General features: G+C 39.4%; 2 protein-coding genes across 5 annotated transcripts in view; one reads left to right on the forward strand and one right to left on the reverse strand.

The window, feature by feature from the left end:
• Window positions 1-207: 207 nt before the first annotated feature.
• Window positions 208-20,198, reverse strand: DPH5 (diphthamide biosynthesis 5). The gene is made up of 7 exons (XM_014885125.2): window positions 19,894-20,198; window positions 16,688-16,812; window positions 13,336-13,444; window positions 3,918-4,038; window positions 2,962-3,001; window positions 1,727-1,830; window positions 208-817 (listed from the first exon to the last, which is right to left on the reverse strand). Exons 1-7 carry the CDS (start codon window positions 20,026-20,028, stop codon window positions 594-596), a joined length of 858 nt encoding a protein of 285 aa, XP_014740611.1. The 5' UTR covers window positions 20,029-20,198; the 3' UTR covers window positions 208-593.
• Window positions 20,199-20,212: 14 nt separating this feature from the next.
• Window positions 20,213-27,236, forward strand: part of LOC106858469 (putative oxidoreductase ZK1290.5) — a 44,352-nt gene continuing 37,328 nt past the window's right edge. For 3 of the 4 annotated variants that reach the window (XR_015805441.1, XM_014885159.2, XM_088170066.1), the window contains exon 1: window positions 20,213-20,333. Coding sequence is in view for 3 of the 4 variants with exons in the window: in XM_014885159.2 (XP_014740645.1) it covers window positions 20,249-20,333 (85 nt within the window). In the remaining variant the exon portion in view is untranslated. Of the gene's footprint in view, window positions 20,334-26,325; window positions 26,389-27,236 lie in introns of those variants that run through there. The other variant, XM_088170065.1, reaches the window with a different exon arrangement.

Consider the following 27,236-nt stretch of genomic DNA (forward strand, 5'->3'; position numbering starts at 1 on the left):
CTAAAATGCATACATTTCTGCATTAACATAGGAAGAAATGCAGTTCTAGTTTAAGTTGCAATCCTCTGAACTAAGAAATTCTGTGTGGCTTCTTCCCCCCTTTCACCAGCTGTCCAAAGGGAAAGTTCTTGGTTTTCATTGGTTTAGAGCACTCTCACCTGTCTGTATTTGCTCTCCCAAGGCAAAGATGGACACAGACATAACAGGTTTTGCACACTAATGTTTTCTATTGGTAAGAGAACTCCTAAGTTTCTGCAAAGTTGAAAGGCAAAATTTAGCATCTAATACACTTATAACGATGTATGCAGTAGCTTTGGTTAATGCACTACAGCAACTGATGCCCAAGACTGGTGTGGATGCCAATAACCTGAATCAAAGGTATAGAAGCCTCTGGAGATCTGCAGGGTAGAAGCTGATCCCAGCTGATGCAGTTTGCAGCCTCGGGTAAAAGCAGGTCCATGTTCCTGCAGTGTTGTCCTCTGAAGCAATGTGGAGTCTAACTACAGTTAGACAAGTCTTAAATAGTCACAGCAATATCTTTATGCTGTTAAGCAATTCAAGATGGAATAAAAATGAAAATGCCTCATTTTTATTTAAGTAGTCCTTTGACATGCATTATTTTCAAAACTGGAACTATCTACAGAGAAAAGTTTAAGCATTTCCAATTCCAGAGGATGCATAGTGCCTGTAACAATTAAGGAATGTAGTGGAGCACCCAGTTCTACAGTGGACATCTCCTGTAGTGTGCCTGAAGCAATCTTCTCATCCAGAGCACCCACACGAGCAAGGCCAACACAAATTGTGTTTTCAGTAATTTCTGTAAGAAAGAAGATTAAATGTTTAATTTCACTAATGGTCCTATTATAAGGGAAAAAGTTAATGTTTAAGTATTTTGAATACACTGATTTCTTAAACCTCAAATTATTAAATTATTGAAGTAGTCTAGAAAGAAACTTGCTCCTCAAAGAAAATAAAGCTTAAGGATGTTGGTAAGGAAGAACTCATTCAGGAATTGTGTTGACTTGGAGGAAACTATGCTGCTTCTGATTCATTCTATGTAAGGGGCAAAATGAAGGAATTTTCATTTTAACTGTCTTGAAGTAATAAACTTTTTAAATGAGGAGTTATTTAGATAAATTAGTCATTTAGGTAAATTCAAATTAGATGAATTTGTTTGAAAAAATTTTTGTGACACAACTGCATCATCTTTATTAGCTGCTGTGATTTTACCCTTGGTCTCAAGAAATTTTTCAGTTTGCTCTTGACCAGTGTTAAGAATCAAGGTGAAAATCACAGTTCTGCATCTTTGGGTTAACCTAGATATTCTTGCTGGTGTTCACACAGAGCAGAGTGTGACCAGTCTAAGTAAAACAGAGCTGAGGTTTTTTTTGAAGCTTGACTGATCTAAAATGATCAGAATCCTTCTGCCTCCTGCAACTCTAATGCCCAAAGAGCTCACAGTTCCACATGGATAGAAACAGTGCAGGGTTTCCAGACTGAGGCTTTGACTGAACCTCCAGGAGCCACCAGTGCACCCTCATTAATGCTCACTGAACTGTGCTGTGCTTAAGCTTGGCCAAACCCATCTTGTGACTAGGATTTAAGGCAGCCCAAATCCACTGCAGAGCAGAATTCTGGGAGTCAGAGGAAGGGACTGGAGTTCAGAGGCTCATCAAGAGGTGTGACTGGAGGTGGGTGGTAGCAGACAGAAGCAGTGCAGTCATACCTGGTTTTTCTCCTTGGAGCCTTCTGTTTTGAATAATAGCAAGAAGCTGTTCTGCAGCTTGATTCACACTCATATAGCGCGGTGGCTCATAAATCTTTCTTCCTCTGCAGGGAAGGAAAAGCAGAGAAATTTCACATATAACCCATTTTGTTATCCGCAGCAATCTTATAGCTTATTTCAAGAGACCTCTAGACCAGCAGGTTCAACTTAAATAGGCCCAGGCTCTCAGGCTGGATCTTTTAGACAAGAGTGGAATTTTTAAAGAATACAGAAATCTGTTGTGCTCTCACCCCACCTGTGAAACAGCTGGGCTCCAGCTGCCAGATCATTTAGATCCTAAAAGCAAATTCAGCTGCTAGAAGCAAGATGCAGGTTTTGCAGCTACTCCTGAAGGATGCATTAGACTTAAAACCAAGGGCATACAACTGTTTTTCTGTTAAATGCCCTGTAGACAGATGATTACAGACTAGAAATATATTCTTAAATGAAATGCTGCTTTCTTTGCCAACTGTGGATTCAAACATATTTTATTTTGAAACTCCAGAATAAACAAACCTCAATGATACTGTGAGACTTCACAAATGTTAATTTAGACCAGTTACAGCATGTGTATAAAGGAGCCATTTATATTCACCACTGTCAAAACATACAGATTGCAGAGATGAGTAAGATGTGGCAAAAGCTTTTTGAATACAGTTAAATGAGCATAAAAGCATTTTCTGTATATTGCTTATTTAACTCTTTAAGAAGGGTGTTATGTATTCTGCACTTTGCACTGTTCCAGCCAGTGTACAGAAGAATAAATTTACAACACTGTTTCAGATAGTAATATTTTAATATTAAAATTAATATTAAATAATTAATATTAATTTAATATTAAAATTAATCTTTTTGTTTCAGGAGGTGACAGAACAGTAGAGAAATAACACTTAATTCACCAAGAGGAAAGCCTACCCCTTTCTGACTTAGTGCTACTTACAGAAACAGTTACAAAAAATATCATGTTCTGCTGCAATTCCATTCAGTTACTGTAAATAAAGCCAGGCCCTATTGCAAAGAACAAAAGAGTTTCACTCTTTGTAAGAAACAAAATTCAGCGGCCACCGAGAAGCACGAGAGGAGAAGGCAGGAAAGTTCAGTATTAGACTGTGGGCAAAGAACCTTTGTTCCTTGTACAAAAAAAGCCTTTGTAGGGGGACTGTGTGTTTCTATATAGTTTCAAAATGATGACTCACTTCATGAGATTCTCCAGAGACTGCTCCTTCACTTTAATATCTGTAGAACAAAACACATTAAAACACATGTTCCCTACAAGTTTTCTATTTAGTTTTCTATGTAGGTAAAGCTTTAACAACACTTAAGCTATTATTAATATCATAATATTATTATATTTAGCCATTAGAATATGGATCACACTGTACTGTTTCATCTGTTAGTGAATCTCAAAATCCTGTGACTTTATGCACATGATTTTACCCAACAACAGGGGTTGATTTCACAGATTTCACACAGATTTCAGAGCAACACAGTCAAATAAAAATCCTGGTAAATATACAAATAGGGATATTTACCATAAGATAGGTAAGTACTAGTACATTTGAGCACACAGTTGATTGAGACTACTCAAATTATGACCACACTATGTCACAGAAGGTAGAAGAGTGACTGCTCGACAGTGATTACATCACTGTCATGGCAGGAACCTGATTTTCGTTAGCACTTCCTTCCTGTCCCAATCAAAATTTAGAACAAGCTTCTGTTATGGGAAAAAAAAAGGATTTGGGCAAAACTGAAATAGAGAAGGGGTCAGGTAGGTAGGACATTGCACAGCTGCAATTTTATGAAACAAATTGACCATAATATTTCCAAGAGGAATTCAAACATTACCTGTACTCAAATGCCCCCCTGCCCAAATTATCATTCTAAAAGCTGGATACATTTTTAACCTTGGATAAGATTCCTTGTTACATAATCAACTTCTAAACAAAGTGACTCAGAGGAAAGGAGTTAAAATGCAAAACCCTAAGATCTTAAGTGCCCAGTTTACCAAATTGCTTCTACATCCATGAAGTCACTTTCAGTTCAGAAGTTTATCACCTTTTCAATATTACATTTGCTTATCTGGAGATCTAGTCAGTTGGGTAAACACTCAATGCATAGACTAAAAGGCAGGAGACTGGCTGCTGCTCACCAAGTAAGCACAGGGTGTGCATTCCATTCTGCCTGTTCTTCTCAATCTTGTCAAAGAAGCTCTCTGGCTTCCATGTATCTGTCCAGAACACTATGGAAACGGTTTCTCCAAAATTGTACAACTGTAAAACAGAGCAAATGCAGTAACACACATGTGCAATAAGAAAATATGAGCATGCAATCATGTTAAAGACCAAGTCATTAACTACCTGTAAAGGTTTTATTGCATTCAACTTTCCAATGCATCATTAATAACTTTCAATATACTTTCTATTGTTACTTAATTCTTTTAAAGGCAAATACTTTGTAAGATTAGCACCAAAATTATTATTTGTTATTTCTTACTTTCGTTAAGGTTAGACAGCTTTGAATAATACCATAATTCAATGTTTTGATTCTACTGATACAGTAGTGTTTATATTGAAATGGCATTTTGCTGCAGATGGAAGCTCTAGCAGACAAAAGAAATTACAGTCCCAAGAGACAGTGGATATGAAGATCTGAAGACAGATTGTGCAGGAAGCAGAGAGGTACAACATGGTTTATGCACATATGGTAAGAATATTGCTAGCAGAACACTGCTAGCAGATGCTATGTCAGGCATACTCACTGACTCTGTTCTCAGTCTTAACACATTCACTACCCTAAGTCCCTCATCTTGGTGAAGACATTTGAAGCAATAGTCTTGCCAATCATCTCTGGTGATGCAAAACTGAAAGTCATATGTAACTTAAGGCAGTATTTGGCTTAGAAGCAGTTTTTGCCCTGAAATAGGGGAAAACCATGCATCACTTTTGGTCTGTTTAGCTCTGGAATGGGGTCACCCCAGATGGATTTTACAGCTTGGCAATATTCTGTCTGCTCAAGCCCACCAGAGAAACAACAGCTACATGGACTTCCTACTTTCTCTGTACTCCTGGGAGGAAAAGCTGCTTTTCCAAGCCCACAACAGGAGACAAAGGCACTGTGTGTGCTCTGGCAGAGGACCCTGTGTAGAAGCAGCTCTGGCAGCCCTGTGCCACGTGAGGATTCCCCTATACATCCTTCTGCTACTGTGGCATAGGCTGCGGCTTTAACTCCTTTATGCTGGTAGAGCAAAACTTGAATCACAGCAGAAACATATTTATTTTCAAAAGTTCAAATTTTAACCATTCGTGTTGAAAAAATTTATTCCAAGATTCCTGGAATATAACTGAAAACACTTCCTCTTTTAAGTATTTCTTTCTAGCACAAGGACAAGAACATACTGTACATTTCACAACCTAAAGGTTCTTCCAGTAAATACAGGTTGAACCAAATAAGTTGCTCCTGATGTAACTTGCTAGCTATTTCAAGGCTGTGTTCTAGAAAATGGAAAAAATAAAATAAAATCAAACTATGCTTTGCCTATTTTTCATGTGGCTGCCTAGAACTCATACCCATTTTGTACCAAATCTGTAGAAACACTATTAGTACAAGAAGTTTCTCCCCTTCACTGTTAGAGCATCTGGGAGCAAGATACGTTTAATCTCCATGGTAGCATTCCTGCAATCTTCCACAAGTGCTACAATGTCTGACACCAACCTAAGTGCTTCCCATCAGCACCTGAAACCACGGCAGCCACTTCCCTAAAGCAGCTGTCCTTGTTCAGGACAGAAAGTGGCCTCAATTAATCAAATCTTACCTTGTCCCTTTGGCATTTTGATAACCTTAGGAAAGGAAAGGATGTGCAGAAATGGGAAAAATGTTATTATCTGAGAGGTATTTTGTTGAGAATCAGAACTCCTTAACCACTCTGCCACATGTTAGGAATGAGTTGGACATTCAACTTTATAGCCTACAGTGCTTGTTCCGATTGTTATCATTCTCTTTTCCATTACTCATTTCAAAGATTCTCCATCCTCTTTGCCAACAAGAAGTTAAGTAAGTTATCCTTTTTTGTACAAGCCCTGCCAGTCATTCACTAATCTCTTTTATTTACTGGGTTTTGCATTAATACTGAAGCCTAGGTGTCAAAAAAGAGTAAAACACCTTTGTTGGAAATTGCCTTTCTATTCAGTAGAAATACCTTCAGAATACCTTAATGAAGTATTGATATCATACAAAACTGTACTTACTGTCTCAAAAAAATACTCCTGTTTTCTCAGCATCTGGAAAGCACAGAAGTAGTTTCTAGACCAATAAGATAGAGTGGGACATATTTTATTAACCTCCTAGAAATGCTTTTGCAGTTTATACCCCTCAGTATACTAACTAAACTTGTGAAGAACAGATTTCCTAGGATTAATGCACACATATTTTACTTTAAATTACAGAGGGAGGAATACTACTTTGGAAAGTCTCTGGTACACCATCAATCTGAATGCTGAGGAACTGAAGTAGTAAGCAGATTCCTCTATTGGGCTTGAATACTTATAACCAATTACTTTACAAACACTTCTACAGACACAAACCAGTATTTCTTTCTCATCCAGCATTTGATCTCTGCAGATGTGTGACATTTAAGCAAACATAGGAACTGCTCTTCACCAGGGCAAGCCTGCATTAAAGGAGGAACACATGACTGTATAAGAATTTACACTTTAAATGCTCTCCCTGTACCTCATGCAGAATTCAATTTGTTCCTAATTTAGTTTCCACTGCTGTGTTCTAATTTCCATCTCTTGAACTCGTGCATGAAGTATCTGAAGTATCTGAGGAAAATCCTTGCAGCAGAGAGCAGTAAATGCCAAAAATTGCATTATCCTAAGGATTCAGGAGTTACAGAAGACAGCAGGTCCACTGACAAGATCCTCTGAAATTAAAAAGCATTCTTTCCACCAACCATAAGAGGCTGCAGAGGGTCCCAAAACTCCAGGAATCATGCTTTTCACTGAAATAGAGTGAAATAGAGTTGTCTGACATGTTTGTTAACCAAGGAGTGTTACAACACAGCTAAGGGACTACTGCCATGCTTTGAGATTGTTCATGAGTGCAGTAAGATGATGAGCTGTGTGCATTTGCAGAGACAGGATCAGGCTGTACAGTGGCTGGCACAGCTCTAAAGAGAGGCAACAGCAAACGAAATTGCACAGCCAACTTGTGTGTGCTGCACTCTACATGAAGCACGTGGGGTTCAGGAGTGGGCAGTGTGTGTTCTGTACAAGCCCAAACATCTCAGGCATCACACTTGCACTGAGGAGCAGATTTGTTAGAGTGCCTGCATTCTGCTCAGGCACAAAAGTGCCAGAATTTCAAAGGGTTGCAGTGAAATGGTTGGACAGATATTTAATGTTTACAGCTTGGAAACGAAACTTCTTACCTTCTCAATGCTCAAAAACTTCACAGAAAAGTTTCAAAAGGTCATTTTGAAAGACCTTAGTCTTTGGAAATACCCCTTTCTCCACACCCTCCCCCCAAGCAGTAACTGGCTTAAGCAAAACTTTGTGAACTCAAATTTTGCAATGCAATAACTCAGGTCAGCAAAGGAAGTCAGAACTCTCTGAGGCAATGCCCTGCTGCTAGAGTTTTCTGCCTCACAAAATCCAGCAGAAAGCTGTTCTTCAACTCACAGTTACATCACCTCAGAACAAGATATAACTTCCTATTTTATTTACACACATGATATGAAAGAATGATTGACAACTTTTGGTGCTTTTCTATTAGTATTTTATTCTATTAATTCTATTTATTATTTTACTTCTTTTTTTATACAAGCAGAATTGATTGCAAATTGAGAGGCCAGAATGAACTGTGAGAGAAAAAGTGCTGCACCATGATCTCACCTTGGAAAGTCTTCATGCAAGTGGAATTTCAATGGAACTGCTGAGCTACTTTGTTCAAAACCAGTCTGAATGATATCAGACACCTGAAACTGTCCTGATCAATTGTCCTCACTTGAAATAATGATGTGGTCAATCACCACAAAAATTTAGGACACAGAAGGCAGAACAAGCTGAGACTAAATAGGGAAATTAAAAAAGGAAGATCCACCATCCCCTCTAAAAAGTACTAAAGCAAGCAGGAGAGAAGATGCAAAATAATATTAAAGGTCAGTTGGCCAACAGCTGCAGAGAAACCAAGAAGTAAACATTTCAAAACACAGACATCTATTTTTACAGCATCTTTCCCAGAATTATTGCTGTATCAGCTTCCATGGTGACACAGCAATTTTTCACATATGAACCTATCTCCTTTCCTAATATTTCAAATAGCTTCAGAACTGGTGACACGTCTGGGGTTCTTCCCAAAAGAAGGAGCTACTGCATTCTTCAGACCTGCCACCATTCACAACCAAACACCTGAGACCTGCAGGGCTGAAATGCTATGGAGCTATGTTCTGGTCATGGATTACATTGCAGATGGTTCTCAAAACACAGGTGAATTATTCAGACACTTCTCAGCCTAATCACAACCCACTGGTAGGAACTAAGAGGCTTTTCCTCCTAAAACTATTCCTCAATGGATTTAGAGACTGCAGAGCACCTTGAATTATCCCAGGTTACTTCCTGATAGATCCCAATGAGCATACCCAGAAAAGCTAAGACATATTTTCTTTATCTTTGTCATAGGGGTTCTGATGTGATGCTATGCAATGTTCATCCTCAAAGATAAGGAACCTGAGCCAGATTTTTCCCTTTATTCTCCCTAACCTCTTAACAACCCTCCTGACCATGTACATCAAATTAAAGGGTTCCTACTGTTCTTTGTATAAAATATTGTTGCTTGATAGCAGCTTAAGAAGTAGTGCAATTGTCAACGAAGAGGTACCAAGAATCATTCAATCTTTGTTTTTGCTTGGAATTGGTCACATGAAACAACCACAAGCCTAGCTCTAGCCATTTACACTACCTTATTTAGTACCACAGACCTTTAGCAACTTCAAATGCCTCCCATGAGAACGTTCACGTGAAACTGAAATGTTTAACCATTCACATATATGTGGCTTTGACTCTTTTTTGTACTGCAAGCCAAGAGATCGCCCAAGCTGTCCCAAAAACTTCCAGTCTCCTTAGTACATGCCAGAGAGAGAGGAACTGTGAAGAAAACACATTTGGCTGAGGGAAACCCACTCCACATAATTGCAATCTTCAGAAGGCAGCTGAGAAAATCACATAAAATCAGTTGAAGGGACGAGCACATTTTGCTTTGGCAGCCTCTTGGATCTGCTTAGGAAATAACCACTCCACAAGCAGAACATAATTCAGCTATCAAAATACTGAGAAAGTAAACTTGAATAGGAGAGGGCTCGAGCCCCAAGGTAATGTCACCTTATCTTTAAAAACCTTCTAAGATTCTTTCCATCAATATCAAGCAATGTTTCCTTCCTGCCCTGAAGGCGACTTATGTTACTAATATGAAATTAAGATATCTAAAAGAAAAAAAAAACCCAAATCTGATTAAATAGATATTTTTGAGTCATGTTTGCTGGTGACAAATGGCACTGAGTTGGACAGCAATTGTGAGTAGTGAAGTAGTGTGACTAGCACTGACTTAACCTTTAATTGGCTTGAAAAACAAATGCCAACTTCTTAAAGGCTCAGAAGCTGGTAGTAACTGAAATAAACAATCAGTGATGGAAAACAGTCTAACAGGCAGTCATTTTGTGTAAAGTCCCTCCTATTAGTGCAAAGAGTAGTTTTGAAGATTAAGGCACACAGAAAGGGTGGGACTCAGAGGCTCCAATCCTGCAGCTACTACAAGGTTTCTGTTTGACTATGAGCACAGTAATTAATGATAGAATCCTTCAGCTTCTACATCTTTAAGCAGTATTTTTCAACTTGACACTGGAAATGTACTCAACTGTTCAGTAAAGACTCAAAAATAACACAATAAGCATTGACTTTGCATTTAAGTGATCAGCTGCTAGCAAAAAGGCTATTTTCTATTTTCTAACTGTAATTGTCTTAACAAGAATTAAGTGGCCGGCAAACAAAAAACCAAAAAACTTGAGATGCGTCACTGAAAGAAACAAGGGCTCATGCACGTGTTTGTTCTGAAGCTATTCAGGTGGAAAGTGGGTACATCTCAAAGGAAAGGCAGCTCTTTGTTATAACACGTTTTCTTCCTAGCTACCCAACCAAATGCTTTCAAAACGAGCAACACCACTCAGAAATGGGTGTCTCATTTTAGCCTTTTATCTCATCCTGTGACTTGACTCCAGCTTTGCACTTCAGTTCTCAATCCTCTTTCTTTATGTTAATGCCATGACCTAAGCCATTTCCAGTTGCATCATTCCTTCACACTTACCACAGTTCAGCATGATGCATACTCCTCCGGATGTGTTTGACCACCAATAATTCTACCTCAAGGACACATAGCCAGCACTGGGTCAGAGAGAATTCTGTCCTAACAGCACCACTCTGGCCAGTGACCTTCCCAAACCAATCCAGATGTCATGCAGGTTAGAAAGGAAGGGAAAATATGCAAATTAGAGATCCTCAGTTTCCTGCCTCTTTATTCTAGGGCTAAAAGCCTTAGTAATCAGCTTTATTCTGAAATACTGAGAGTGGGCACAGGTAAAGCCTGTGCTTCCCTGGCAGTGTGTGCAGATACCAAAGTGTCTGACTGTTCTCACTGGTGGTGGTTCCACACTACAACAGGAGCCAGAGTGACAAACACACCCACGTGGCAGACTCCAGACAAGGGAGGTGAACCTGCAGAGAACATGCTAAGAGGCACTGACATAGGAGCACTTTTCTTGGCTTCTCTCCCATAACCCTATTAATTTGTTTTTAAGGGAAAACAGCTTCTTCAGCCTTGGAAAGAAAAAATCTGCTACAGTGAAGCACAGCAAAAACAGTGTAAAAGAGAGAGGCACAGCAAATCACAGAGCTTTATGCACAGTCAGACTACCACTTTGCTAAGTTATACTATTCCAGCACAGTTAAACAATCTGTGAGAGCTTCCAAGAAGTTTAATTTTCAAAATTAAAACCCCACTCTTTTCTTCAGTATTCCAAAACAGCCTCACTAATTCTTTTAAATGAACAAGACAGTTAAAAAAATATTTGAAAATAGATATGCACCCCTCTTTATTATTTGGCAAGAACTACAGCTATGGAATGAAGGTAACAAACCATCACTGATGCTCTACCAACTTTACTAAATCACTGTACAGGGAAACTGCACAGTACCAGAATGTTGTTGGCTGCACAGAAACATTGCTGTGATGACCAGGGCTGTTCTTTTGTGAGCAGACTGTGCTGTAGCTGCATTTCACTGACAGCCTAATCAGCAGTTACAGCTCAGTACGCACATAGCTCTGAACGGCGTATAAAGGTGTTTCCTGTTTTTCTCTACTAAGAAAGAGAGAGGGTTTGTATCACAATCAGATTAAAACAAGAAAAAAAGCAAAGCCTTTTCTGTGGTGAAGCAAAAGAGGAATCCCCCCTATACTTGACAGGAACTTTACAATTTGAGACACAATAACTCCAATACTAAATTGATGACAGGAGACAGCCATGAACGTAAAGGCTTTTGAAAGAAATTAAAAACTTCCAACACAACTCTAGGTAATCAAAAGCTGCTTTTTTGTAAGATACAAAAGCTTGATAAATAAACTTCCTGTTTATGCCAGTAAGGAGCAATCAAGAGTTTAACATACAACTGGTTATATTCTGCCTGGTAATACAATCACCATTTCCTAAAATGCCTTATACGACAACAGGAATGTTGACTTAGGAGATAGCAGCCCCTCCCAAGCCAGAATGGAAAAGGGGACTAATGCCAGAGTGAATAACCTCACATTTCCTTCATGGTCTGCTCCCTTCAGTATGGGATAAGGAAACAGCAATCTAATCTCCAAAACTCTGCATATGTGAATAATCTTATGGACTGTTTATAGTATACTCACGTTAGGTTTCTGGTCTTTTTTTTTCAATTAACCTAAAAACTCTATACTCCTCCTTCCTATGCCAGGCTGAACTATGGGGCAACAGACTTCCAGAAAACTTAAAAACCTCTTTGGGTCTTGCATCTTCCTTCCTAATGAATGTAAGAGATCAGTAAAAAAGAGGGCAAGTAGTAGAAACTACTTGCCAACAGCCTGACAGCAGAGGCATACTTTGCACCACCATCAAGCCAAAAGGGGAAGGGTGGGCCCAGCTACAACTCCTGTTTGACCCACCCCAGTAAGTGCAGTCATGCAACAGCTGCTATCTGTCTGCTGTACATGTAGGTTTTAGACACCAAGAAGCCTATTTCCTTCCCAAAAGATAATTTTGCCCAAGTCTTGCAGCATTAGGCAGGTATCACTAAGAAAGTGCTCACAAGAAGAATTATAAAGAGTGTGAATGCTGTGCAGCATTCTCTTTAGCATTAGCTAACAGGATAGGTGTCACTACATTGGTTTTGAGCCAGGTCAGTCAAGACACTCAGATTTCTAATCAAAACCAAAGATAATACACAAACTCATTGCAACAGATTTTCTGCTGTTGGCCAGCATTATTATTTGAATGGAGTTTGGAGTATTAAGAGTTAGTCAGTGGAAATTTAAAGGTACCAGGTGTTTGCTGAAATTAAATCATGTCCCTTTGTGTACTGCTAGGAAGGAATTCCTCCTTCAGTGATGTAAAGTTATTGTTCAAAGCCCCTACTTGTAGTACATTTACATTCCTGTGCTTGCTTTTGGCGTTTGTAAAGTGGGAACTTGTTTTAGGGGTCCCACACACAGGGAACCATTCTGAACCTTGAGAAGGCAGGTTCTATGTTCAAGTGATGAATTGAAACGAGGGAGAAGCTTCATCTCATTTATATGTGATTAGTTATGATTTATACACTGTCACATGCAGTAAAAGTAATAATGGACCTAAACATGTGTAAAAGGAAGTATTTTCTTGAGGAACACTGGGCCTTTTCTACTTTAGCTATTGAAGATGCAAAAATCCTGTCATTTGTTTTACTAGTCCTTGGCTAGGTAAATCCCTCCTACCACATCAGTTGGGCAGAAAGTGGAGATCAAATTTAATAAAGAAGGAGTGCATCATATTCAAGATGCACTCTTTGGAATTAGTTATGATCTGAGTTGGATGTATATGCAGGCTTGTGCATATATTTCTTATGACAAGATCAACATAGCTCTCTACAGGATAACAACCTTATTTAAGAAAAACGTACCAGGTATTACTTGATACCTAATTCTACCATCAGTAGTAGAAGGAAGCCAACATCAGCAAACCTTTATCTGTAAAACAACTTTAAATACCAAAGGCTCCTGGGGCAGAGGGAAGTTAGAAAGCAGAGAAGAACAGAAGTGTTACTACTCATTTTCATATGAGCTCATTGAAAGGGGCTTTTGCTGACATGTGGCATGCTAAAAGAGAATGTTAAAAAATTCTAACATTAAGTGTACAGATCTTCAAAGTTAGGATTGCAACATGCACTGCCACAGCAGTAGAAGAGCTCACTAATTCTAAGCTTAGCAGCTGTGAAATAACATACATGCATATACAAAAACGTTACCTGTAAACCACAGCAGCCCACTGCATTCATTATTGAAGCATTATGAATGACCTTGTAAGGAATCCCCAGTTTTACTGCACGTAGCACTAAATCACTGTGTGTCGTGGCCCTGTGGTAAGAAAATAAGGGAATTAAACATTGAAAATGTGATGTTACTAAATGTTACTAGCACTGTAGTTTGTCTTGAAATAAAATTAAAATCTTCACAATAAGGACAATGCAGAGGTGGCAAAATGGCAACAATATCATAGTGGTTACAGGAAAATAAAAACTCCAGTAAAGCTTCTATGTGTCATTTTCCCCAGCTGAAATGTCAGGCATTCTCAGTATGGTACAGCTCTTTGCAGCTTTCTGGCATCATTAAAACTGCATCAGTATTACAACTGCTACTTTATAAAGTAGCCTTGGCAAGTACTTGAAAAGGAAAGCTCCAGGCACCCTTTGTCTTCTGCAGGTGTCTGTTGAACATGCGTTGAAATGTAAAGGTGAACTCTGGCACAAACTTCCACAAAACTCCAGGATTTTGTTACTGGCTGCACAGCCAGGCCCTCTCTCACCTGCACCAGTGTGTGCCAGGAAAGCTCCATGCTCAGACAAAAACTCAGAACAGATAGAGGTGAACTGCACATTTACTTAGAAAAAACATCCTCAGACTGAATCAATTTTTATAATATTTAATCCACATTACTCAAATTAACAATGCCTAAATCTAAGTGATCAAGTTTATTCTGAAAAAAATTAAGAATACTGTAGTTTCAAACAGAGCTAAGTTCAGCTCCAGGTCTAAGACTAAATAAACACTTTGCAGTGACTGCTGCAAGAATTACTGCGTTTACAGTTAAGCAGTTGAGATTTGAGCCTTTCTAAAATGGTCAGTGCATACAGATTGAGCAAATCTTTGAACTGCAACAATGTTCACATATGTATTTTGCTTGTATGTATGCTTATATGTAGCTTATATGTATGTGAAATATGAAAATGCACCTACTCCTTGCCTAAATTTATCAAACCTGATCAATGACCTTAGACATCTCATTTCCAAGATGCACCACACACTTCTGTGTAGCCATTCCAAAGAAGAAAAGAAAGAAATAACATATGGCCATCAGAACAATGAACTAGGAAAATTGCTTTCACCCTGGCCTTGTTTAGTTATCCTGGCAGAATTCCCTTGGTTTTAGCCTGATAATTTCAGTGCTGTGTGTCTGACCAGCACCCAGTGAGCAGATCAGGTGCTTCAGACTGGAACACAAATGTGGCAGCAGCTGGCAAGGCAGTAAAGATCAATATTTTAAAAAAGAAATCCATTTCAGTGGAAGAAAAAAAAAAGAGGAATGTGAATTTGGGAAATCTAAAAACATTCTCCCAGACCTAGAAGAAGGCAGTAAAGTGATCTGAACCAATACTTTAGTTACTACACTAACATTGCTCCTGACTTCCAGAAGCAAAGGTGATTTAAGAATGTCTGCTCTAGGAGGAGACTGGTTTTACAGCTTTGTGCTATTCCCTGCACATACAAAGGACAAGGAGCACTGGAGGATTTTGTGGTTATGCTAATACTGACCAAGGGATCAGCTGGCTTTATTCACTAAAATTTGCTCCAGTCAGTATTTTTTTTTTCCCAGTAGATCTGTCTATAATGACTGTAGCTAAAGGCAGAAGTGCCCTTAGGAGCACTCAGCTAATACCAGGAAAAGTTTCACGGAGTCATCCCTCCAGAGCCCAAAACTACAGCAGTATTTTCTGTCACTGATACAGATGTTAAGTTTTATGGGTAGTAATAATACGAAAGTTAACACCAGCCTAGCGTGGTGGACTTTCCATTGTACTACAAAAGTTGTCAGGTTCTTGTAGCACATCCCTGGGTGAGATAAAAACTCGAAGAGAACAACAATGAGGATGACAGGGCACAGCATGCTTTATTGCTTTAACCATTAACCACCAATACCTGGCATCTCCTGTGGCTGCCAAGTACTCTGCTCACCTGCAAATAGACTTGAAAGTCTGTGATCAGGTGCAAGTGGCTTCTACCCTCCTCCCCTCTGGCCTCTCTTAGGACAGAAACATTCAGTACTCTGCCCTAGAAACTTCACAAGCCCCTAAATCCTTAGGTTAGAGCCTAGGAGCAGTTCTAGCTGCAATAGTAAGAGATAAGAACATAAACATTTACAGAGAAGCAACTCATTAAAAAAAAAAAGGTAGTTTTTAACAATTACATAGTATGTTAACCAGAACTGAAATATTTTGACATTGAAACTAATGATAACCGAGGCAGATCAGAATACTGCTTACAATGAGCAGCTACATTTCAATCCATGGAGTTTGTTTTTTTCATCTTGTGTACTTGTATCAGTCACTGGATCAGAGCACAAGGGTACAGGTAACATGGCTCTACACTCTGCATGAATCCTAGTTTTAACATAAACATGGACTGCAAGTATAATTAATATTTCTGAAATATAGGGTCATCTGCCCAGAATTAGTTTAATACAGTATTCTCTTGCCAATTGCCTTCAACCTGTATTTACATAAATTATCAGCTTTTGACAGATGTGCACATTGCTCCTTTTATCATAAACTCCATTTTTTCCCTCACAAATAAGATGCTCAGATTTCATTTTTCTTGTGCCCCTTAACACTGTGGTGTAAATCTTGCATCACCAGCTGGAGATGAAAAGCTATTCTGCATGGCTTGACATTACAGATTGATGATGCCTGACCAAAGAGACAGAAGGAGTTCCTTCTGGTCATAGAAAAAGACTATACTTTCCAGCAGGAGTAAAAAGTGGAAACAAAAGGCTTAATAAACCAACCAGAGAAGACATTTATAATGGCATAAGTGATTTTTAAAACTAGAATATATTAAACCAGATGATACAACCAATAATCTGCATTGATTCTGAAACAACTGAGTATAAAAGTTGCAGTTTATAAGTACAAACAGCAACTAAAAGAATATTTATCCAAAACGGCACATTTCTTATTCATGTGATAACTTAGAATTTCTTCTGTTAGCAGATAAATCATGAGGCAAAGCATTTGTTATAAAAGGAAGCAGAGAGAATAAAATGATAATGAATGAAATTGTAAGTATCTGCTGAAGGAAAGATTCATGCATGCTGAAGGGTCCACATTCCTATCTATAATGGACATCTGGGCAAGGAAACTCCAAAGCAAGACAAAGTGTAGACAGCTGTATGTCTATTTTAATACAATAAGGAATATACAGACACAAAAAATGTTTCTGGTCTGAAAATCAGTTTCCTCATAAAGAATTACAGAGTTGGCTTCTTCCTATTGAAAAAAAGAGTGATGAAGCTACAGCAATAATTAAAACATTGCTCTGTCTTACCCAAAAGGATCACCAACCACAAGAAACGCGACATCACAAACATCAGCTTCCTTTAAAAGGCTATCTGCTTCTTGTTCCACCATTTCTCGGTCAGCCAAAATCAATTCTTTTCCATAAAACTCCTCCTAGAAATTGAAATTAATTATAAACATCAAAATAGGACACTTAGGAATGTTTTTGTATGTCTCTGGGTGCTCACTCAGGAACACAGCCAATGGACACTGGAATAGGTAACTTCATTATTCTCGCCAGCAGCCTGCTCCATGTCTTGGAGAACCTCACCTCTGCTTGCAAGGACACCTGAGCTTCCCTTAAAGCAGCTCCTGAGCTGACAAAAATCAGTGAATGTGAACTTTATCCTGATACTGACTTGGTTTTCCATGCTTTTTGTGTTAGTTGAAGAACTGCACCTCCAGCAGCTCAGTCACACCTGCACACTGAGGGTCCCTGGGTGGACTCCATCAGAGTTCATTTAACCTGCTGCTGTAAGGCAGCTCCTAGGCTGCTTACAATACTGGCACCAAACCAGGTACAAACACCACACTAGCTACACCACAACCTGTTCTCTCAGATTTTTCCTCAGTGCATTTTAGCTAACCACATCTAAGGAATGACTTCATATTAATCCTTCATCTTGAGTTCTCTTTAAGAAGTACTTAACCAAGGGTACAGGTAAACATGTATTTGATCGTGTCCTTAATTCTTCTTCAGCAGCTCAGTAATCCTTGTATCTCTTTGTGCATTTTAAATATCTTTATTTCCAGAATCAACTTCACACATGTAAAGGAAACTTCATTTAGTTCTAGAACATGTTTTCTGATCATATTGAAAACATCTGCCATGTCGTGTGTCACCATGCATTTTACATGCTCTTTACATGATTAATTTTTTTTCCAGGGCAAAGATCAAGAAAGGTGTTTTTGTTCTAAGTGGTAGTCACCAAATTTGTGTGGTATTAAGAATATTAATAAATTGATAAAACTATTAAAGTCAGTTATCACCCAGAAAGGTTCTCCTCTGAGTTCTGTGACTTCTTGGTCCACACAGAACAGTGAACTGACAAGAGAACTATCAAACCTGTACAGTAGTGGAGTGGTGCTTCCATAAAAAAACCCATCCCATACCAAGAATAATAGGTATGGGACCTCTGTTACCAGGTTACATTTCCTTTCCTGAATATAAGTTCCTGCCCATTTTTTAGGGTTTCCTAACTCCATAAAATCTGGATATTATTTTCCTCGTGAAACAGGCTGCAATCTGTACAGATTCAGCAAAGAGGGTGACCAAATAAATGTGTAGGCAAATCTTGCTTTTGTGACTCGGAACCATTGACAGTCACCCTGGAGTAATGCTGAGGTCTGTACTAAACCAACTCCAGCACATTTTGACACCCCACTGGTTTTCATTAGGTACCTCAGCCCAGCTGCACATCAGCACAAGGGGAGCTGGTCTGTGAAGCAGAGCACTCCATAACAACAGAACACGTCCCTTTCCATGGGCTGCCACTGCACCAGGCTGGCTTTGGCCCAACACTGCGAGCAAATGCACGTTCCAGAACAGCCTGGGTGCAGTGCCAGGAACACACCTCTCAGTTTGGCTGCATCCAAGAGAATCTATTTGCATGCTTTGAGACTGCTCCACAATGCTAATCAAAGCTAAGTAGAGAATATATAAAAAGTAAAATGTAGACTCGCTGGGAGGTCACTGGGTCCAAACAGTTCTTTCGCTAAACTCAGGGCCAGTTTGGATGGTCAACATCAAATAACTTTTAATAAACATTTTAGGCCGACCCAATAAACAAGCAAGTCTTGTCATTTGAATTTTATGACCTGATTTTAATACCACCAACACAGGAGGACTTCTGGGAAGTCTCTGCAGGCAAAGATCTGCTCTTTACTTCTTGAGAGTTTTCCTGGCTGACCTTCAGATTAGTAAATAAACTATTCAGCATTGTCACTTGTATGTAAACCAGGCTGTATTATAAACACTAGGTTATTAATTCCTATATTCCTTCTTAGGTGTTTCAGGTAAGACAACATTTTTACTTCGTTTTTATTGATCTTTTTTCCCCAGTTATGTCATCTTCGGCATTTCAAGGTTTGCAAAAGACTTAAAACAGTAATACGATAAGAAAACCCAAAATAACCACATCAAAAACCGTCAGCATTTTCCTATTATTCCGTGTTTTATTTTCAGATGGATAGGAATCCATTAATTTTTCTTTTGATAGCTAATGCTCATTTTGAAAAGTAAAAATCTCCAGGTAATCCTTTCCATTTAACAGTTTTACAACTATCAAACAACCACAAAGAACACTTTGTTTTGAATGGACTGACTACAATTTAGACTGCCTCAGTGTAACGAAAAGAAACAAAACCAGAGCATATCTTCATACAGCAGATAAACAGATTATATATTCGAGCCTGCCTTGTATATGGAAACCATTTAACGCTGATTACAGGCTGTAAGTCTCACATGCTCTATGTACATGCAGCTCTGCATACAGGTGCATTATGGCCATACAGCACTCAAGACTCAGAGAGAATCAGCTTATTCAGAGGCAAGATCTTTGGTCTGTGGGCAGCTATACTATAAACTTCATCTTTCTGTGACATCGATAAACTCCTCAGAGTTACAATTTGCACATTTTTACTACCATTTTGTCTTCCATCAGGTGTGTATACTAACAAAAACTTTATTTCCACGATGTCCAACAGCCCCTCTCTGACTGAACTGTGCCTTTTCTGGGAATACTAACACGGTGAGGCACGTGGAAACGTGGAAATGTGAGATAATCAAATTGCTATTCCCAGCAGGCATGCCTAAACACCTCATGCTGATACAGAAGTGCAGGGCTTCAAAACATGTATTTTTCTGGTATGACTTTTGGGTTGGTTTTTTTTGTTGTTGTTTTGAAACAGATTAGACACTTTCTAACCAAGTCCTCCAGTATCTCACGGTCTGCATATATTGGTAGGTTTTGAGATGAAAACTAGTACCAACAGTTGTAGGAAGGAACATTTTATTTTTGCTGCAGTCTTCTTGCCAGGTAACAAAACACTTTCTCCTATAAAACACAGTATGTGAAGGTCACTTACATATTTCTCCCAAGAGCGGGCACCGCTAATTTCTCCCACGGACCCACCAGCCCCAGCACGCCCCATGTCCGTGGCACGAGAGGCCTCGGGCCCTGTGGCCAGACCTACCAGCGCTTCCTTGCCCACGGTGAGCACGGACGTGTAGGCCTCCAGGTACACCCTGCGGCATCGCCGCACGGCCTCCAGCCCCTTCACCGTGATGTCCTTGGCATCCCCCAGGCCCAGCCCCACCAGGTACAGCATGCTCGGGAAGCGCGCCCGAGCCGCCACCTGCCTCACGAGGGAAGCGGGCTCAGCCGGGGCGCCGCACGCCGGGACCTGGCCCCAGGTCCGGGGACAGCCTGGCTTCCAGCTGCTCGTTCCCCGCTCCCTCGTTCCTCGTTTCCCGGCTCCTCTCGCCCGTTTCCCGGCTGCCCGCGGCGCCGTTGGGCGCAGGGGCCGCTGGGAGTTGTAGTCCCGGGTCATGGCAGCGGAGGGCAGGCCCGGGCCCGGTGGTGTTCCCACGGTGCCGGTCGCCAGCGGCCACAGCATCCCGGTGCTGGGGCTCGGTGAGTGGCAGAGGGCCCGCCCAGAGCTCGTCTCCCTGCCAGAGGCATTGTCAGAGGGCGGGGGTCACCCCGGGGCCCGGCGTGGCCGGCTCGGCAGGTTCGGCGCTGCGCTTGGCCCGCAGCCGGACTCGCTTGAGGGCAGCCCGGGCCGGAGCCTCGTGCCGAGCTGAGCCGGGCAGGCCCCGTGCTCCTCCGAGAGCTCCTGTGTGGCCGGGAGAAGCTTCGTGCTCCTTCCAAACGCGACCGGCTAGGCCTGCTGGGCAGCGCTGTGCTCGCAGTACAGCAGCGCCGCTCCCCTCCCCGCTCACCCGAGGCCATGTGCGGTGGCTTGGGTGTGTTTTCTTACGAAGCTTGGGAGCAGACTTTTCTTTAGAGCAGACTCTCATAGAATTAACCTTACTGCACCTGTTGAACTGAGATCCTGTATAAGAATCTCAGCATCTATAAGGCAAAACTGAATGGTGGATGATGAATATTTGATGCAGCTGTCTTTTACACAGTCACTATGTAGTGAGCAAAATGGCTTATGTTGTTCAAAAATTACTATTTTTATTTCTTTTGCTGCTTTGGTTGATTATTTTAGCCTGTAATGCTTACTGCCAATTTGCTTCTCTTGGAGATTTTTTTTATAAAATTAAAGAAAAAATAATGTAAGTAGTCTTTTTTAGAGAATGGATTGGTTGTCTTATATCCATTGTTTCAGTATATGGTGAGCTGTGCTTGAGACTGTCTACAAAATCACCTTTTTATTGGAGGTTGTAATACATTTCTTGGGTTATGGGAAGAATAAAATGACTAGAAAGTAGATATGCAGAAAGACTCCTTTGTACTCTTCACCCAATAGCTGCTCCCTGTCCTTTTGCTGTATTGGAAAGTTCTGTTGTTATGCCTGAACTCATACCACAGTAAATGCATAGTGGTATACAAGAAAATGAGGTTTGAATTTTTCTGGCCCAGTAATTTCTGCCAGGTATGGTTTTCCAGGAGCTTCTCTTGGCTTTCAAGGAACTTTTCTTGACTTACAGTGTGATGTTGTCATGAGCGGGATTTGGTTCTTTGATTTCACTTACTTGTCTTGCAAGAGTAACACTTTACATATTGCTTTATACAGTCTGCAGATCTTTGAGGATTGTGTAATAGATAGGAACCAGTCAGGTCATTTTAAGAAATCCTTGGTATATGCTGCAAAATGCTGAGAATTTAAGAAAATAAGGGGAAAAAAAAAAGGTGAAGACTTGCCACACTTGCATTTGTGGTCAAGCTATAAATACCACAATATACAGCCCAACACAATGGGATCTTTATGGTAGCTGTTCTCACTTCTCTTTTCCACATTAATAGCTTCTTTTTGTTACAGTCTTACTGCATTAACTAATATTTGCAGTGCAAAAAAATTTACTTACATATGAAGTAGAAGCAAACTTTCTTAAATGAGAACGCATTTTCTGCAGGATTTAAGATTTGTTTGTCGTTTTTTATTCCTCTAAATATGCAGACCTAATTGTTATCTGGTGCCTCAAAGACAAATTTAATAGATACATATATTGCCTCTGTTGGTAGATAATCTTTCTAGAAGCTTCAGAGAGATAAATATGCATTAAAATGGTTTCAACTCTCCAGTTGTGTCACCTGAAGGCAGCTCAGATAGCTTTGCAAGTTATTTCGAAGTGATTAAACCCCTTTTGTAGTATCTGAGAGCTGAATTAGGAGGCAGGCAATGTGTTTCTTGGCTAGAACATGTTACTTAAGAGAGTTCAACAACATCCTGCAGAAATAGTGTTCTGTCAAAAATATCTCTTCTTCCTGGTCAAGCTTCAGTTATCAAAAGCTTGATGGTGGTTTTTTTGTTTGGTTTCCTTTTTTTTAATGGGTTTCAATGCCACAGCTTATTTGTCATTTGTGTAGAAGTTCAGCAAGTTGGTCGAGGTTCGATCCAAAAGGGAAGATGGGGGGAAGGAGAGAAAGTCTTTCATTAGGTTACCTTTCTCTGGGGCTCTGTGCTCTTGAATAAACTGTTCTTAATGAGAAGGATCCATTTCCATTTAAATCTTTAGTGAGAAAGACAAATTTTTTCACCAGAGAAGGCCATAGAGTATGCAAAATTTGTGTTCAGTCTGAAGGGGTACTTGGAATAACATGAATAATTATGTACATCCAAAATTTCATATCTACTTAGATGCATATTCTTAGTGTCTTGTGTGTGGCAAAAAGACCAGTCTACTAGCAATGGTAAAACAAGCTGACTTTCCTGAGACACCAATTATTATAAGGCAGCTCACATTTATGTTAGAAATATGTTGTATGGCTAAAGTTTTAATTAACAGATAAAAATAATCTGCACCTTGTTTATTGATTATGAAAACTGCTGATAACTTTATTTCATACGGTTTAATGCTAACTGTTGTGTTAGCCAACATTATTCACGTGCAGAGGCTCAGGCGTGTTTATGGTCAATTTTCATTACAAAGGCTGCTTTCTACTGGAGTAGGCTTAAGTCTAAAATGAGTTGGCATTTTGGCTCGAATAGTTGTCTTAAGTGTAAATGTATGCCCCAGAGAGTACATTACCTCACAGTGGCTGCAGACTGTGTCAGGAAAAGGATACATTCACTATCTTGCTGGTAAGATTAGTGTTGTAGAAGTGTATGGCAAATAACTGATACAAAACGTGACACTGTTTAGAAGCTACAGATGTAGTTATATTTTTCCATAGGAGCTACATGTGTGTGACAATCTGTTGGTGAGAGTTTGTACTGTAGTAGAAAATTATATTTGTACAGCTTCTTAACTGCAGAATACTTGGTGCTTACCTAAAGCAGCATCCTTAAAACTTTATCACTTGTCAAAATGGCATACACAGTATCATCCTTGTCAGGTTTTGGAAGAAAAATGCATAATTTAAACTGTTCATGTTTACTTCTGTTAAGTAGGAAGTTCTCACTTAGACAGTTGTCACTTCCTTTGTTTTAAAGTGAAAATGCCACTCTCTATAGCATTTGATTATAATTCAGTAGCACAAGGGCTTTTCTTCCTGTAAATATTAGGACCTTTGTCAAGATCACATGCTGAATGGTTGACATCTCTTCAGGATTGGTTTGGTACTTTCTGTTGAAACTCTCTTCATCCCCTTTATAAGGTAGTTGTGTTCCCATTAGAACAGGGTTTTGTGTGTTTTTCTGTGTTAATTTGCGTTTGTTGTTTTGCTTGGGCATTTTTAGGGATGGTAGTAATTAAATTCAGGTGGCTTGGTCAAGTAGCCAATGATTTCTTGAAAAGATGTGCTGGTGATATCAAAAATATATAGAATCTTTTTGTGTTATGTTGCTTTCTATGTAATCTCTGGGGCAGCTAGATTTAATAACAACTTGATGAGATAAAAAAGTCTCTAATGATACCCTCCTATTAAGTAATAAAATTAATAGCATACTTGTTTGGGAAGGAGCATCAGGGGCATCAGTTACTAAACAAAATAATCAAATCTTTATACTCATTGTACCTTACTGAGGTCATACAGAGTGAGTGTTTTATCAGTGCTAATAAAGTTCTTTAAAGGTCGTTCAAGAATGCTCAGCATCATTATTGTAACTGGGAAAGCAGTCGGGTACTGCTCTGAGCAGCTTTTGCTCAAACAGCCAAAGCCTGGAGGAAGGTAATCACACACAATCCTCCCAGACTCAAGGGAAACCATTAAAATATCTCTGTCCTCATTTCAGAAAGTTTCATAGATAACATTCTTGATATTTTGCTCTACCCTTGTCTAAGTAAATAAATTGTAAAAGTAAGTTTTGACTGGTTTTTACTTTGCTGATTGCATTAAGACATTGCATCATTTGCATTGCAATCGCTCAGGACTTCTTGTATTGTTCCCAGCTCTTTTCACAACAAATAGATCTCCTGGCAAAAAGCATAGAGTCAGATTGCTCCACTTTCATTGCATCCTCCTTCCACAAGGTTGTGTTGGGGTTTTTTCATCAAAATGCTACATAAATTTAAATCTTAATGCTGAATGGAATTATTTTAACATTCCATTATGTATTACTAACACAGTTACCTGCTTCTTAATTATTAATCCTAGAATTGCTTATTCTCATTCTTAAACTTAGCTGTGGCCAAAAAAAAGACACAGTCCTGCTGGACTGGAATAAAATGAGATTTTGCTTTTCAATTCAATAACAGTAGAGTCAAGCCTTCACTTTTTTTTTTCATTTTCTGCTGTTACTGCCTTTTTTTTTTAATTCACGGCTCTTGTTTCTTCATGGCTTTGGTTCTTAAGGAAATTTATGGAGCAGTGGTCCTGGTACCAAGACCTGTGGCACTCCCTGCTATTAATCTTATCCTGTAATAAGAATTGGCTGTTTATTTCTTCCCTTTGTTTTATGTCTCAACCATTTTTTTTATTCTGTTGAGGCTCTGCTTCTCACCCATGGTTACCAAGTTGCCTTAATAGCCTCTTGTGATGAACAAAATGCCACCTCTATAAATCTTTCGATCTCAATTCATCCACTGTTTCAGTAGATCTGACCTTGAAAAGTTGTACTTGATCTTTGAGGGCCTCCAGATACTGAGCTTCTCTCCTGTAGGGAATGTGGCCATATCCCAGGCAGCTGGGTGTCTGTAGGCAGTGGAACAAAGCAATGTCCTCTCCCAGCCTAACTAAAGCTGCTGAGCTCCTACTTCCAGCTTCACCTCCTTCCAGCCTCGTGCTCTTTTACTCCTTGAAAAAGACTGACTGCTACACAAGTGTTGTTTTAAGGGGTATTAATAAATGCATCTGGGGCAAAATGCTGGGCCAATTTTTTTTTTTTGCTTGCATCAAAGTCTACACAGTACAGAAATATTCTCCTTTTTTTCTGAGGAAAGTTGCTGCTTTGTCTCTGCTCTCTTGTTCACCTACAAATCTATGAGGTCAGCTTTTTATATGTTTGCTGGGGATTTTACCATATATAATGGCATATGAACTGTGGTTTAATAGCAGAAAAATAGCTTCCTTTCTCACGCTGGATTCTTTCTGGTCATCACTGTATTGCTGATGTGGTACAGATGATATTTAGATGTCCCTCACTAAGTCTGAGTAATAAATCAATGTAGGTTTCTACCACTATTTAATAATTAGAACTTCTACCAGTATAAGCAGAGGTACTTCATGTATATGCTTTTAACTTTCCTTTGCCATTAAGACTTTTAAATGTGACAAGCCTAATTGCCCGAGAGAAGAACAAATGATTTGTAAGTGGTTTGAAATTAACAGAGAAGCAAGCTCCAGTATATATAATTTTTGTGTTTCAGCATGTTTCTTTAGTGTAAAAAAATTATACCAAACTTGGGGGGGGGGGGGGGGGAAGAAAAACTAAGCTTTATCTTTCAACCTTTCATGCAGCAGATTTTAGTCATCATACCTTTTTCTCTTTGCCAGAGCTTGCTGGCATAGTTTTGGCAGCATTGAATGGTGATGTCACATGCTGCTGTAACCTGAATTACAGCAATTCCTCATGCCACCAAATGGGCAAAAGGGAGGCACTAATGCCTGAACTCTCTTCAGTTTAATGTTTATGCAAAGTACAGCTCAGACAGTGATACAAAATCCTTGTTAAAGGGGAAGGAGGGAGACAGAGGGGAGAGCCCTCTTGGTGGCTTTGCAGCAGTTTCATAACTTGAAGGTCTGTTTGTCATTCTTAGTGCCTGAATGGAGGTGCTTTGCATTCTAATGCCTAAAGTTCTAAGGCTGAATGTGCAGTGTAAGAGGAGGGGCTAGAGGAGATGTTATTTTCTCAGAAACTTTAAGAAAATGCATCTTAAATTCTTAAGATGATGTGGGGAAAAGCAAACGTTTAATGAGAAGTGTTCTTTATTGCTCAGTTTAGTTTGCACTAAGGGGAGCTGGGTGCTGCTGGCCTTGGAGCTCATGAACACAATTAGTTAGTGGGACACGCAGTGTCCCCTTAGTGTCACGTGGTAGTGCAGGAGGAGGATCTGTCATTCACTATTGCACTTTGCAAGGAAAGGGCACTTTCTGATGACAGAAATTACCCATCAGCTCGAATTAGCATGTCACAAGGGTAATTATACATACATTTTCACTGTGCAAAGCTGAGTCACTACAAATCACGGTTCTCTTTATAATTTTTCCTATAATATTATCTTTACAGTATTTTAAGTGGCTTTCAATTACTGGTCTCATGTTCAACTACATATCTTAAATTTGCTGTCCCAATAACTGGGTGTTGGCTATGTGTAATAATAAATTATTTATGTAATTTATTTTTAAGTCAACCTTTCACAGCAGGAATGATTTTGATAATGTTCTAATTAAGTACAGAATATGGGCTTAGTATTTTATTTTCTTTAGATCATTCTTTTTTGTGGAAGTTTTATAGAGGTGAAAAAACTTGTCATGGGTTTGTCTCATTTGTAGTATTTGTCTCATTTGTAAATCCTCTCTAAATGTCTAATGTTAATTAATGTCATCCTTATTATATCGAGTAGTCTAAGGACATGTTTTAGAAAGGAAGGAAAATAGTATTTTTGTTCAGTCTTTTTATTTGCTGCACATAGTAAATATCCCTGAGAGTTATGAAGTTAAAGGTTCTATCAAGGTATGGTAAGTGTTGGAAGTCATTTCAATTGAGTTAAGAAGGGAATAGAATGAAAATAATTTAAAACTGGTTCACACCAGCAATTCTTCGTGCACTATTAACTGCTAAGATCTAGTCACAAAACATTATTCTGAGGAGAAAAGGTTTAGTGAACCCTAGAAATTGGATTTGATTTATGCCAGAAAATCTGCCTTTTCACTGCTTGAGATTTCTATGGAAGGAAGCCACAGTCTTTTACCAAATGGTTTCTAAGGTAACATCTTATAGCAGAGCATCTGAAACCAATTTGGTTGTTAATGAGAAATAGTTCT

This window comes from Sturnus vulgaris, chromosome 9, assembly GCF_052056855.1.
Source record: "Sturnus vulgaris isolate bStuVul1 chromosome 9, bStuVul1.hap1, whole genome shotgun sequence".
NCBI classification, from domain to species: Eukaryota; Metazoa; Chordata; class Aves; order Passeriformes; family Sturnidae; genus Sturnus; species Sturnus vulgaris.

What these genes read in the sequence shown, in the direction of transcription:
- DPH5 (XM_014885125.2), bottom strand. Translation starts at nt 20,028, where the DNA reads ATGCTGTACCTGGTGGGGCTGGGCCTGGGGGATGCCAAGGACATCACG. An exon ending in CCGTGGGCAAGGAAGCGCTG is followed by an intron (nt 16,813 to 19,893) that starts GTAGGTCTGGCC and finishes TTCAATTTCTAG; the next exon opens with GAGGAGTTTTATGGAAAAGA. An exon ending in GTGGTTGGTGATCCTTTTGG is followed by an intron (nt 13,445 to 16,687) that starts GTAAGACAGAGC and finishes TTCTTACCACAG; the next exon opens with GGCCACGACACACAGTGATT.